A 15564-nucleotide genomic window follows, 5' to 3' on the forward strand; every position below is an offset into this window, starting at 1 on the left:
GTATATTAAAGTCACTGGCCACAGAACCACAGCACAGAATTTTTGTTTGAAAAGGAAAAGTTGTTGCCAATTGTCATGGTTGAGAACACGACCTTAAAAATATTAATTGACTGCAAGCCCACGTTGAATTGTCTTCCTGAGTCTGCAAACTGGAAAAAAAATAAAATGCTGTTTCAAATTAACCTGTTCAATTCATGACAATGCTAAAGCTAACAACTGCACATACCAACATTAATTATTTCACTGGTTTTATTTTTTTTTTTTAAAAACGCCACTAGCCGTCACCCATAGCCCCCTCTCCAGCGCATTAAAACCTCTCCAGTGCATCATCAAGGATCTACAACCTATCTTGAAGAACGATCCCTCACTCTCTCAGATCTTGGGAGACAGGCCAGTCCTCGCTTACAGACAGCCCCCCAACCTGAAGCAAATACTCACCAGCAACTACACACCACACAACAAAAACACTAACCCGGGAACCAATCCCTGCAACAAACCCCGGTGCCAACTCTGTCCGCATATCTATTCAAGGGACACCATCATAGGACCTAACCACATCAGCCATACCATCAGGGGCTCGTTCACCTGCACATCTACCAATGTGATATGTTCCAGCAATGCCCCTCTGCCATGTGAATTGGCCAAACCGGACAGTCTCTACGCAAAAGAATAAATGGACACAAATCAGACATAAAGAATTAGAACATTCAAAAACCAGTAGAACACTTCAGTCTCCCTGGACACTCAATAACAGACTTAAAAGTGGCAATTCTTCCACAAAAAAACCCTCAAAAACAGACTCCAACGAGAAACTGCAGAACTGGAATTAATTTGCAAACTGGACACCATCAAATTAGGCCTGAATAACGACTGGGAGTGGATGGGTCACTACAAAAACTAATTTCCCCCTGCTGATACTCACACCTTCGTCAACTGTTTGAATTGAGCCACCTTGATTACATTGGCCTCATTAGTATTCACCCCTTCTTGTCAACGGTTGAGAATAGCCCACTTCCACCTTAATTGAATTGGCTCATTAGCACTGAACCCCCCCAACTGGTAAGGCAACTCCCATCTTTTCATGTGCTGTGTATTTATACCTGCTGCTGTATTTTCCACTCCATACATCTGATGAAGTGGGTTCTAGCCCACGAAAGCTTATGCCCAAATAAATTGGTCTGTAAGGTGCCACAAGGACTCCTCGTTGTTTTTGCTGATACAGACTAACACAGCTACCACTCTGAAATCCGCTAATGTGTTTATTCCATAACCCCATGCACCCATCATGCAGCACTTGGCATTAATTGCACTCTCATTCAACAAAAGCCTCCATTTTAAAATGTGAATAAAAATGCCCCAGAATCACCCGTCATAGGATCACAGGACTGGAAGGGACCTCAATAGGTCATCTAGTCCAGTGGTTCTCAACCTTTGTTCATTTACAGACCCCTAAAAAATGTCAAGTGGAGGTGCGAACCCCTCTGGAAATCTTAGACATGGTCCGCAGATCACAGGCTGAGAACCACCGATCTAGTCCACTCCCCTACACTCAAGGCAGGCCTAAATAATAACTAGACCAGGGGTCGGCAACCTTTCAGAAGTGGTGTGCCAAGTCTTCATTTATTCACTTTAATTTAAGGTTTCGCGTGCCGGTAATACATTTTAACGTTTTTTAGAAGGTCTCTCTCTATAAGTCTATATATAATATAAATAAACTACTGTTGTATGTAAAGCAAACAAGGTTTTCAAAATGTTTAAGAAGCTTCATTTAAAATGAAATTAAAATGCTGATCTTAAGCCGCCGGCCTGCTCAGCCTGCTGCCAGCCTGGGGTTCTGTTCACCTAGGCCGGCAGCGGGCTGAGCGGGGCCTGCAGCCGGAACCCTGGCTGGCAAGGGGCCGGCAGCCAGAACCCCAGGTTGGCAGCGGGCTGAGCGGGGCTTGCGGCTGGGACCCCAGCTGGCAAGGTGCCGGCAGCCAGAACCCAGGGTCCTGGCTGCTGGCCCCGCTGAGCCTGCTGCCAACCTGGTGCTCAGGGTGGGGGGTGCAAGAGTCAGGGCATGGGGTGTGGGGGGGCTGGGTATGTGTGGAGGGTGCAGGAGTCAGGGCAGAGGGCTGGGGGCATGTGAGGGGGGTGCAGGAGTCGGGGCATGGGGGGGCTGGGTATGTGTGGAGGGTGCAGGAGTCAGGGATGGGGTTGTGGGGGGGTGCAGGGGTCAGGGCAGAGGGCGTGAGGGGGTGCAGGAGTCAGGGCATGGGGTGTGAGGGGCTGGGTATGTGTGGAGGGTGCAGATGAGCGGGCTGGTTCGGGCAGGATTTTTAATGGCACGCTGCTGCCTGCCGGGGTCCGGCTCAGCCCGCATGCTATAGGTTGCCGACCCCTGAACTAGACCATTCCTAACCTGTTCTTAAAAACCTCCAATGATACAGATTCCACAAACTCCCTAGGTAATTTGTTCCAGTGCTTAACTACCCTCACAGGAAGTTTTTCCTTTAGTCCAACCTAACCTCCCTTGTTGCAATTTAAGCCCATTGGTTCTTGTCCTATCCTCAGAGGTTAAGGAGAACAATTTTTCACCCTCCTCGTTGTAACCACCTTTTATGTACTTGAAAACCGTTATCATGTCTCCCCCTCAGTCTTCTCTTCTCCAGATTCAACAAACCCATTTTTTCCATCTTCCCTCATAGATCATGTTTTCTAGACCTTTAATCATTTTTGTTGCTCTTCTGTGGACTTTCTCCAATTTGTCCAGATCTTTCCTGAAATGTGTTCAGTTCTGGGCGCCATCATACTCCAGCTGAGGCCTAATCAGCACTGAGGGAAAGAATCACTTCTTGTGTCTTGCTTACAACACTCAGTCTGGTCCACCCAAGTGCAAGGTCAGATGAGGCACAAGAGCAAACGATTTGTGGCAAGAGGTAAACAGACTAGCCAAAAGAGAAATTTTAGGACATGGAGGAAAACAAGGTTGCTTGACACATGGAAAAAGGGAGGATGTTCCATGTGTAGCCACAGTGGAGAGGCATGGAGGATGAAATGAAAGGTTGGGAGTTGTCTTGGTTATTAAATATAGGATAGATGCACAAGGCAGCCTGCAAGGAATAATTACAACAGAGAAGGAATATTTAGAAAAGCTCCCAACTATCAGGAAAATCTCTCTGATTTGAGTTGTCCCGGAGAGGGAATTACAAATGTTTACATGATGTTCAACACTATAATACACATTACAGCTTAAAATCCTGTTACGAGAAAGGCACTTTAGACTAATCACTGCATTACCAGTCAACGCAGGGCTCACGCCTTAACCCTATTTTAAAGTACAAGGGCATAGGTTAACAAGAGCAAAAGCAAAGGGAGATGGAGACTAGCTTTCTAAACAGAGTCAAAGAAGGGTAGATACACTGCTCTGACCTTCATTGATCCTCTACATTAGGAAGGGTTTCACTGTTACCTATACAGACATCAGGACGAATAACGTATTGACACCAGAAACGTTGAATTTCAAATCGGAGGTGATGGAAAACATGATACATTTTAAGGAACAGAATCCTACCTTCTGCTGAGCAATCAGTTGTACTTTCCCCTGTTCTACCACTGCTGCTGTTACTGGGGAGGCAGCGTGGTCTAGTGGATAGAACAGTGCACTAAATAGAGACCCGAGTTCCATTTCCAGATCTGCCATTGACCTGCTGTGTGACCATGGGCAAGTCATTTCACTTCCATATACCTCAGTTTCCCCAGCTGTAAAATGGTGATTTATCTGCTTTGAGAAGCAGATGAAAAGTAGAACAGAAGAGTTAGATTTTTAGTTCTTCCATGAATCAAATTGTTTTACAAAGCTGACTGCATTTTTTAAGTGCAATAAAAGGAGTTTTGTGATCCTACAGGATAGGAAAGCTGTAGAACATGGGAAACTGGATGGTTATATAGCAGAATAGATTGGCTAGGTTTCCGTAATCAAACCAGTCTGTTTTATAAAGCCAGGAAGCAATACGTGGATATTTATTAAGTATATATGGTGCTTAGTAGTGCCCCAGTACTGAATTGCATGCATGTTTGAACTGTACTGAGTAAAGTAAAGCATACTGGCACCCAGTTGTGGAAGCTGCAGGTACTAAGTCCCATCTGTTACTTCTAGCATTCCAACACCCTTGTCTGGTGCGGAGAGTTGGAGCCTGTCCAGGTTCTGAATGCAACAGTTTGCATTTCTATAGTGCCTTTCATCCAAAGATATTAAAGTGCTTTATAAGTATTACCCCTACCACACCTGTGAAGTACTATTCCCATTTTACAGATGGGGAAAGTGAGGCAGAGAGAGCAGTTACGTTTCACAACCAAGGTCCCACAGCAGTCAAAGCAGCAAGAACACAGAGCTTATTTGGTTTTCAGCTGTCCAATAGGCCTGCACAGCCCTATTTAATTCTAGAGAGCATGTACATGCAAGGATCTGAAATCATTTCTTTCCCATACTACTATATGCTCTTGGTAACTAAATATTGCAATACAATAAACATGTTTCTGAAAACCTCATTAGTAGATTTCACTGAGGTTGATACATCAGTATGAAAGCTGGGATTAGATCCCAGGGGGCTGGGCTCCTCGTCTTTCCATAAAGAAGGGATGCTGGAATTTTCAGAGGAGCCTAAGGGAGTACCTTCTAAGATGTCTATCTTTAGTAGGTAAATCAAGTCTGTGTGTAAAATAGTTTTGGGTTTTGCTATTTTTATTGTTTTTCCAGAACAAAGTGATTAATCAAAGAGCCCAAATCCCATGTCCTCGTCAGACTCCTCAGATTCTTCCTTCTTCTCTTCCTCTTTTTTCTCTTCTGCAAGTCAAAGAAAGTGTAAATTAATATTTGAAAGTCCAGCAGCTCCTGCTGAGACAGAAGTCTGGATCACCCTTGTGTATGTTAATTTAGTGTTTGACTAATGAATACTGTGTGCATGTACACGGAGACAAATGTAGTACGTATGAATTTAAACAATTCTTTCCCTCCCCGCCACTTGCAGGCAATAAAACTTACGCTTTAAGGCAATAAAAGTTATGCCCCAGGAAAAGAAATTTTGGGCAGGCAGGCCCTCGTTTTTAAGGCTTATTTTGTGCAAACTGGGAGAGAGTTTCAAAAGTGCCAAATGACATAGGTGCAAAAATTGAATTGATATTTAATGGGACATCTGAGCCTCTCACCCATGTAGCTTTTGAAAATGCAATCCTCAGTCACCAAAGCGTTATGCTAAAATGAACAGTCACTCCTGTAAGATGTTTCCCAATCTAAGCTTGGTTTAAAAGTTTGCACTGTGTACATTAATTTTTTTTTTTTAAATCTACATTGAAACCAACAATAGCAGCTCCTACAATTAGGACTGCTATGAAGGCTCATGCTTCAGGTCAGATTCTTCATGGATTTTCTGTTTATGGATAATCAGAGAGCCTCTTTTAAGAGAAGCATTCTCAGTCTCACACAGAACCCAGGAATTCCCCTCCTTCAAAAACAAGACCTACCTGCAGGTGCGCCTTCACCAGCAGCCGGAGATGCAGCAGCGGCTGGAGCAAGAGCACTGCCTGCTGGAACACAGGCTAACTTGGAGAGGCCTATGACACGAGAGACTTGTAAATAAAACACATAAACACGGCCTCATTCTAAGAGCCCTCGAAGTTAAGCAGAATGTGTTGTACCTAGGTAACCTCTTTTGTCTTATGATATCCCATACAAGGACAACATTTCACATACAGGGCACAAGTGCACGCCTGAAGCAAGTCAGCACTGTATGGGAAAGCACTTGAGACGAATGAAATGATTTTTAACCTTTGTCTCACGTGTTTAGTAGACATGTGGAGGCAACTACTCTGAAATGTATACACAGATAAACACTGCCCAAACAGAAAATTCACAAGCAGCTGCACTAGATGTATTAGGCAATAAACAAATCAGCATGGTACAAAATGACCATTTTGAAGTTCAGTTATTTCAAATCACTTTTGCTCACATGGGATGAAAGTTACTTAAAAGTGAACACTAATCTCCCAAATGTCTCATTTGTGCTGGGAAATTATTTGGTGTGCAGAATAAGAATTGGGCTGAAAACTAGTTCACCAAAATGAAACTGGGTCTTCAACTTTGCGATTAATTTATTCCAATGCTCAAGGCCACAGTTTCTGAATTTAGAGTGTGGCTCTGAATTATACAAGTTAAACTGCACAGGAATAAAATATCCGCAGGCAGTGAAGCCCTGAATTTTAATCTTTCTGAAAGTCATCACTTGACAGGAAAATCAATGGTCTTTATAATGCAGCACAGAACCAAATCTGAAAGGAATATAATGAACTTAACACTCAGCACTTAAAACTTGTCTTTTACAAACACTGATTAATTAAGCCTCCTATTGCTTCCCCACTCTCTGAGATGGGGATAACACATTCAGAAAGATTAAGTGATTTGCTACAGAAGCAGTATCACGGGATTTCCTGAATCTCAACCTCTGCTCAATTTAGTACAGAATCTTGACAGCAACTTTATTTTAATTTTAATGCTTACAAGCATGTAAGTAAGTGTTTTTATAATAGCAGGAAAAATTAACTGAAAGATTGCTACTGTATTCTGTTGGGGTATACATATAAATTTGATACTCCATTGTGGATCTGTAATTTAACAGAAGTGAACAGTGATTCAAAATTAGGCTGATTACTTCACTTGATCTTAGCCATACTAATCAAACATGCTCTAGTTACATTCTTGTGGTTTCCCATAGTCACAAGGGAAGTGTTTTTCCATTTGAAGGGATAAAATAAAGAAATATCCAATTTCCACTTCAAATAAAGGGAAGTCAGAGTTGATTTTAAGCCTTTGCATAGAAGGCTCATCTTCTGATTTAGTGCAAGAATCTATATACCCTTATACAATAAAACGCACTTTAACACCGACTCAGCTGTCGGGACAAACACCTACTGTATATTAATAAGCTTGTAACAGACAACCTGCCTGGAGACACTTCTCTGCAAATCAATATTCTAGCTGGTGTTTGCTTCAGTCAAGCAAATATGAAACCCAACATTTCTCTTTTAGATAAATCCACAGAAATACAAATGGATTGATCATTCTACTTCTGTCTTGCAACAACTGAGTTCTTAAAATCTGATAAGTTTTTACCTGAATTGACAACATCATCAACATCTTTGCCACTCAGTTCACTGATGACCTTTATTATGAGAGAGAAAAAGAAAGAGGTTAAAGATCAATCCTGGAATTTTGGGTGTTCGACATGTTTAGTAGTCTCTCGACACTGGCAATTCCCCAACGTACGCATTACCACAAAGGGATGCATAACAGAACAATTAAACAGAGCATTAAGGAGTTAAAGGGACAAAGAGTAGCTTAGAGACTAAAAGTAGGTTTTTGGAGAACGTTTACAAGATCAACTACTAACAGCAATATTAGCATAAAATTTAAGTAAGTTCTGAACAGACCACTTGTCAGGATAAAAACCATTACCCTGCAGTATCTGCAACACAAACATTGCAGTATCGAATGAGGTTAGTGCATTAGAAAGGGAAGGAGGTAAGTGACACCGACATTGACCAGTGCTAAAAGTAATTACATAGCATAAACAGCAAAGAACAAACCAGATTTGAAATTGTAGACACATGCAGGTAAGGAGGTGGTTTAAACCCCCCACCCCCCAAAATAGACTTCTAGTATAACACTTTCTTTTAATAGAAACTATAAACTACATGCTTGAAAACTTTAGGCGTAATAACTAAGTTTAGTAACGAGTCACTGCATACTCATTTGCTCAACGTGCTTTCATCCTATGGTGCAATATCAGGCATCACTGAACTTGTCAAGGATTTTAACATTTTAACACTAAAAAAGCTGATCCGAAGTCTTAAAGTTAAATTATTCCTTTGTTTAAAATTTCTCATAGCATGCAATTGCTTAAAGCTATTTGGGAACACAATAGTTTGGGGAGGTAGGACACTGGACTATGAGCTGTCAGACCCTGGGTTCTATCCCGGCTCTGCCACTGAACTATTCTGTAACCTTGAACAAGGTTGTTCCCTCATTCTGTTTCCCTCCTATTTTTTGTCCACCTACTCCACCTTTTTCAGAACAGCACCTACCTGGTATAGCACCTATTACAATGAGGACTCAATTTTAGCTGGAGACTCTAGGCACCATAAATAATAAATTAACTGAACAGCCCATATCACCCATATACATGGATGGAGTCTCATGCTGATTTCGATGTATAAGGACTCAGCAAATACTACAGGTGAACATGAGGATGCGAGGTCAGATCAATGCGAAAACTGCAAACACGGTTACACGTGGGACAGACAAGATTGTCCCGGATGATTGCAGACTGCTATATACATGCTTTGAGTCGTTCACGTTTTTCACATAAGGTGTTAATGTGCCTTGCTTCAATGTGGTTAAGGGCCACATGACAAATCTGCTGCCACCTTGCTCTGACGCGGGCTGTTGTTTTCCAGTTGCAATACTCACATAGTACAGCTAAGAAAGGTTACATCACATACAGATCTTTATCTATAAACAGACGTTTATATATAAAGTGTGTGTGTTTCTCTCTTTACCCATATGCCCTCCCCACTCCTCCTCCCTTCAGGTGTAGGCATCAATAGGACAGTCAATTACTGAAGAAAATCAGGAATAGTATTTTCAGTACAGTGTTTTCCCAGCAGTAATTAATACTACAGTTCATACTATGAATCAGTAGTTGACAATCAATATTAAAGCTTTTAGAGCAGGCAAAAGGTGAAACTCATAGGAGAGAACATTTGCAGATGGGTTTATGTACTCAGTTACTGACAGAGATTATATCTAGTGACAAAAGTACATTGGGAAGAAAAAAAACAGTTGTCTGAGATTCTTCTCGATTTCCTCCTAGCCCACAAGCCTCAAAAATTTCATAGTGCATAGTCTCCTGCTGATATCTGGATACAATGAGTATCTTTGCCTTGACTAAGTCCAAATGCCTACAAGCATTCAGAAGTCACGGACACCATCTTCACAGGACTCTCCATCTCCAGCAGTCTGGGAAGGTAAGGGCCTGAACTTTGCTTCCTTCCACAGCAGCACTTTGCACTCAGTGCCACAATTTTTATTCCCCTGGCCAAGCTTCCTCTGAGATTTGAACCCACCACCTCCATCACTGCAAGCGGGAACTGTGGGGGTCTGGACTCAATGACTCAGGAGGTCTTTTCCAGTCCTATGTTTGCACTAAACACCAGTGAACTTCCAACTGGCAAGTTGTAAGAACTCTTAGGCTTTTCCAAAGCTATACAGACCAAGAAAGAAGTTTAACAAGCCCGTTTATTAAACTACGAGGGCATTATATTCTGTATGGTACTGGAGTGTAAGATGACTGCTTCAAATATTCTCTCAGAAGCGTGTTCCTGTAACAACTTCAAAAGGCAAGAGAGAGACTAATGCAAAGAAACCAACCTTGTTGACACGTTCGTCATCTGCATCGATACCAACGCTGTCGAGGATCTTCTTGATGTTCTTGGCTGTAGGGTTGTTGTTGCCACCCAGGACAGCAAGCAGGTAAGCGGCCACGTAACGCATTCTGAAACGGATGCCCACAGGAAAGAATTCAAGTTAATGTCTTGGATACAGAAGTGTTGCCTTAAAGAGCTCCCATGTCAGGATACAAGACCCTATGGTACATAGAACAGATTATAAACAATCTCATCTAAGCATTTAATGACTATTACTGAACTACAAATCCAGAGGGAAGAAACTGCTGGAGGAAAGGGCATCAGCTACAGACACTTCCTTGGTGCTCACAAACTTTAGCAGGCAAGGTTTTATGCTGTCTTTATACTAGGAGGGTTTTCCCGGCATAGTTACACCAGCAAAACCTTCTAGTGTGGATGCAGTTGTGTAAGCACTTTTAGATTTACACATTTTTATTAAGATGATGTTAAAAAAAAAAAGTGAACGGTACAGAGTTTAAGCATAGAAGTTTCTGGTTATCAGGGAATAACATACAGATTATCGAGGATGCAAAATTTGGTTTAAAATCAGGTGGCATAAGGAATATATAATCTGCAATATCCCCGATTGGGGGTAAAAGGTTGATGGGTCAAAGTACAGACATTGAGATATGAGGGTATGAAGTTCATAGAGTGGTTGTGTTCGGTTGTGGAGTATAATGAGTGGATATGATGATGAGGATGGATTGACCCTCATTTGGTGGGATTTAATGTTCAGGGAGTTTATGGTTCCAGTTCATATGATCCAACGGAGAAAGTCTCTTGGTCCCTTTCTCGTAGTGGGAGAACGATGTCACTCTGGCTCACGCCTCCTGGTACTGTCAGTGGCCGGTGATGTGCTCGATGTAGATGTCCCTGGACCATTGGATGGTGTCGGAGACCATGAGGCGCCGCATGAGCCGTGCGTAGTGTCGACCGATCCCGCAGGTCCGCAGCATGTATAACTTAGGGCTTGTCTAATTTAAAACGCTACAGTGGCACAGCTTATAATGCGCCACTGTAGCACTTCAGCATAGACACTACCTACATGAACGGGAGGGAATTCTCCCATCTGCGTAGGTAATCCGCCTCCCTGAGAGGTGGTAACTAGGTTGACACTATGTACAGAGAGATTTAGGGGGGGATGAACTGCCGCTCAGTGGATTTTTCAGACCCCAACCGACATAGTTAATCTGAACTAATTATCTAGTGTACACCAGGCCGTATGCTGGTTCAGGGAAGCAGCATACACTGTACCAGTATAAGCAGAGTTAGGCTACGTCTACACTGGGGTGCTTTACAGGTATGGAATACTCGTATACTGTACTGGAAAAGCGCTCCTAAGGTGGACATGGCCATCTTGGCAAAGCTGCACTTTGAACTGCTATGGTAAAAGCGCAGTTTTGTAAGTATAGTTCCACCTGCATTACAGACTTCTGCCGGCAGAACTATGTCAGTCAAGGATCACACCCCCGACCGACATAGCTGTGCCAGCATCAGTCTGTAGTGCAGATGTTGTTATACTGGCAAAACTGCATCTACACTACAGGGCCTCGTTGACATAGCTATGTTAGTTAAAAAAAAAATCACGCCTCTAACTGACATAGCTCTGCCAGGTTAAGTGAAGACAAGGCTTTAGCATGGAAGCAATTTCTCTCTCAGCTCCAAAACAAAAGAGCTTCAATTACATCACCAGTCTAGGTATTGGGATAGGAACATCTAAATTGATGATGGAGAGCAAACCCTTTTTAGAAAAGGTCAAAATCACAGAAAAGATTGGGTTGAAATTACTTCTCATGATCAAAATAAGGCCTGGGATCTACATAATTCAGAAGAATATGGGACTTCTCCTACATCCTATCAAGTGATGTTAGGGTAGGTCAACTTTTCAGCATATATTACTTTGGGGCACGGGGTGGTGGTGGGTGTGGGTCACCAGGGAGGAGTTCAGTGTCATACAGAATTGGGTAAACCTGCCTTGAACTAAGGCCTAAAGTTGATGCCAAACAAGCCATTTTAGTGGCTGCAAAGCAATACTTCAGTTGCTCCCCCTGGAAAACAGAAGATCACTGACACCTTAAATATAAGAAGGGTGAATCATTACCTGGCATCTAATAGGTGTTTCTGGAAATTAGTCCTTTCCACATCTTCCATAATGAGTAAACAAATCACTATATTTAGTTTTCTAGACCAATGTTTCTCAACCTTTTTGATACCAGGGAGTGGCTTGCTGCCTTCCTAAACTGTGTCAGGGAGATCTGAGGGACCGGTCATTGAGAAACAGCATTCAAGAATGTACACTTGTGTCTTATACAGCACCAAACACAATTGTTGGTGCTTAATCATTTTCTCTCAATAGACAGCCTACCACATTTTGTTTTCATGTCTGCCTCCCACTGCAGTTTTGACTAGGAGCCATAATTCTAATTCTGAAACAGACATTTTGCAGCTGCTCCCTGAAGAGTCGGGAACATTACAACTCAATTTGCTAGAACTGCATTTAAAGCACTGGTGCAGTTTGAAAATCAACCTGTTTTCTTATGGAGTTGTAAACTTTTCTGCACTAAAAGCCTGCAGTGGCGCACTAATTCAAATCTATGTGCCTGAACTAATTGCAAAAAAGTTAGCGTGACAGGAAAGTGTGCATGCTGCACTGTGACAGAAAAGTGTCTTTTTCTATTAAGCTGAACATCTAGCTGCTCACTTAATTCCTACACCGTGATAACAACTCTCAATACAAATATTGAGAAGAACAGTATTTTCACCTTTACTATAAAACATGCTGATTTCCAAAAGGTGCCAGTAGAACCCAATGATTCAAGTCCCACTCCAGGCCTGCCCAGAGAAAAATGCATAGGCATAATGGTGAAGCAGGAAGCAAAAGTTAAAGGCTGCCCCTACTCCCGCCAGACCCCCTGTATTATAGAACCATGTGCAAACTTAGGTCAATGAAAGAGCACTGAGAGAACCACCACTGAGGGCGCTCAGTGGGGGGCAGGCCCCAGTCATCTGAGGGGCAGGAGATCCCCAGAGTTCTCAGTGGGGGGAGGGGTCCAGTCACAAGGAGTGTCCCGGAGCTCTTAGTGCGGGGGGGGGGCCCGCAGGGGCTCTGTGGGGGGTGGGCCCCAGTCACTGGGAGGGCAGGGGTCCCAGGAATCTCAGTGGGGGGGCAGGGCTCTCAGGGTGGGGCAGGGGTCCCAGGGCTCTCGGGGGGGGGCAGTCACTGGCAGGGGAGTCCGGGGCTCTCAGTGGGGGGAAGGGACCAGTCACTGGGGGGACAGGGGTCCCAGGGCTCTCGGGGGGGAGCAGTCACTGGCGGGGGGGTCGGGGCTCTCAGTGGGGGACGGGGGCTCGGCGCGGCCCGCACTCACTTTAAGTCCGTAACAGACCCGAAACGATGTGCACGCTCTGCCCCGCGCTCCGAGAAGGAGGTGACGATTGGCCTACGGGGCCGCACGGCCTCTGCGCGCGGGTGGGGCGGGTGAAAGGGCGCGGGGTCAAAGGTCACATCGTCTCTTTTTTCGCTCCCTCGGCGATTTCTTTGTCTGCGCGCCACACGCCGCTACCGTACCCAACAAACTATCAATTAAATAAATGTGAAAACAAGATACATAATTCATATTTCATTAGTCCCGCCCCCGCAAGGGCTCTAGGTCTGCGCATGCGTACAGAGCACCGGGCAATGGGCGCCGGGCCCGCCATGTTGGAAAAGGGGGAAAGAGAGCAGAAGCCCCGCCCCTCTTTCTCTAGCACATGGGCGGGGCCAGCGAGGCTAGTATTCTGCCTGGCATACCTGGCTATGGACCCTGGAGCAGCCCATGCCTGGCAAGGACACGTCTAAGCTCCATCCTATTCTGCCCATTGGTCATTATACCAAGATATGGACCATATAACAGCCCTGGCCCAGCACCACGGCATTCTGCCTGGAGGCTGACATGTAGATAGGGACCATTGAATGGTGCAGGCCCACTGAGGGCTAATTGAATCTCCATCATAATATGCCCACAGGGCATTACACCTCTATCCAGACTCTACGACAGGGAGTTATCCGGTGTTGCAGATAAACACTTTGAAAACCTAGTCCTGAAAAGTGACTGAGACTAGACTATGTAACATTCTTGCTTTATCCTGAGAGAGGATCTAGTCTTGCAAGGGATGAGCACCCTAAAACAAGACAACCCTGACACTAAGCACCCCCAAACACCCTGCAGGATCAGGCTAGGAGAGAGGGAGAGACGTTTTCTTCCTAGGAGCAATTACCCCAAGCTCAAGTAGACACTTCTTACCTTCCAAAGTAACCCAAAACACTTTGTGAGCCTCTAAATGCACCGCTCACTTTAGTCCTTACTGAAGTACAGCTGCTGGTGGGGTGAAACACAACAATAGCTTAACAATGCTATTAGGGTTACCATATTTTAGTTTTAAAAAAGGAGGACACTCCACAGGGTCCCGGCCCCGCCCCTTCCCCGCCCCCAGCCCCACCCCAACTCCGCCCCTTCCCCAAAGTCCCCGCCCCAACTCTGCCCCCTCCCCTGAACTCTCCGCCCCCTGTTCCTCCCCCTCCCCTGCTTCCCGCGAATCAAATGTTCGCGGGAAGCCTGAAACAGGGAGGCAGCAGGTAAGCTGGGGCTGGGGCTGGGGCGGGGTGCGGTGCGGCCCAGTCCGGCCCCCCCTGGCCAAGTGGCTCCCCCCGGCGGCCGGCCGGCTCAGGCCAAGAGGCTCTGGCCCCGGCGTCTCCCACCCAGCTCGGCTCGGGCCCTGGGGCGCCGGCCCCCGGCCAAGCACCCCTGGCCCTGGCCCGGCCCCCGGCCAAGCACCCCCGGCCAAGCACCGCCGTCCCCGTCCCCGTCCGAGCACCGCCGGCCCCGGCCTGGCCCCGGCCCCCGTCCGAGCGCCGCCGGCCCCGGCCTGGCCCCCGGCCGAGCGCTGCTGGCCCTGGCCTGGCCCCGGCCCCGCACCACCGGGCCCTCCCTCCCTATTTTCCCGGACATGTCCGGCTTTTTGGAATTTCCTCCCGGACGGGGATTTGAGGCCCAAAAAACCGGACATGTCCGGGAAAATCCGGACGTATGGTAACCCTAAATGCTACAGTGACGTGCTCAGTAGTTTTCAGAGGAAGCTGTCGCTGCTGGGGGATTTCAGAATGTAATCATCCAAGACAGAATTTGAACAGGACTCCAGGAGGAATAATTTTGTGAGGGGAGGGATAGCTCAGTGGTTTGGGCATTAGCCTACTAAGCCCAGGGTTGTGAGTTCAATCCTTGAGGAGCTACTTAGGGATCTGGGGCAAAATCAGTACTTCATCCTGCTAGTGAAAACAGGGGGCTGGACTTGATGACCTTTCAGGGTCCCTTCCAGCTCTATGAGATAGGTATATCATTAATGATCACAAGTAATCATGACCACAGCACTTCCTAGCACAATGCTTGGGCAGTTTGGTACTGACTCAGAGGGGAAAACTGCCTTAATTGAATCACTCCACCATTTCCTGCACGTGTTCATCAAAAGCCTCCCTTCCAGTATTAACCCAGCCTGATGCAAACATAGCCTCAATAACACTGTGCATTTACCTCATGTCTAATTCTATTGTAATCGCAGAGTGCAAGATCTGCCATCCAACCTTTAAATGCCACACCATCAAATGAGTTAAGATCTTCCCAGGGAGAGGACACTTGGACATCCCTCCTGTATTATTTGCCAAATAAACACAGATTCCATCAGGCAACAAATAGCAGAGCTGGTTGTCTGATAACTGAGCAGTGCTGGTGGGTAGCTGAATGGTGCCATCTGGTGAATAGCTTTGGTTCTGAAGTGCTGAATTACAGTAATTGTAATCTCTTTGGAAGAGGCTATAGGTATCAATAGCAGCTCCATGGAAGGGCAGCAGCAGTTAAAGAGGGGAGATGGAAAGCTGTGTGAAGAAGGAAAGAGAGAGTACTATGAAAAATACTCCAGTGCTATCGTATCTATTGATGATATGATGGTCTTTGTCCTCCTTAATTTGTGTGAGGTGGGGGAGGAGAGAGAACTCTGAATTACATAGTATGTAAACAGTGCAAAGTCTCTTTG

At 45.2% G+C, this 15564-nt stretch overlaps 1 protein-coding gene across 1 annotated transcript; it reads right to left on the bottom strand.

Moving 5' to 3' along the window:
• Window positions 1-4701: 4701 nt before the first annotated feature.
• Window positions 4702-12974, bottom strand: RPLP2 (ribosomal protein lateral stalk subunit P2). Its single transcript, XM_026658966.1, has 5 exons — window positions 12867-12974; window positions 9464-9587; window positions 7148-7196; window positions 5503-5592; window positions 4702-4825 (listed from the first exon to the last, which is right to left on the bottom strand). The coding sequence occupies exons 2-5, from the start codon at window positions 9584-9586 to the stop codon at window positions 4749-4751; spliced, it is 339 nt and encodes a 112-aa protein (XP_026514751.1). The 5' UTR covers window position 9587; window positions 12867-12974; the 3' UTR covers window positions 4702-4748.
• Window positions 12975-15564: the final 2590 nt, after the last annotated feature.

Source organism: Terrapene carolina, unplaced genomic scaffold (genome assembly GCF_002925995.2).
Source record: "Terrapene carolina triunguis isolate 2854851 unplaced genomic scaffold, T_m_triunguis-2.0 Scaffold552, whole genome shotgun sequence".
NCBI classification, from domain to species: Eukaryota; Metazoa; Chordata; order Testudines; family Emydidae; genus Terrapene; species Terrapene triunguis.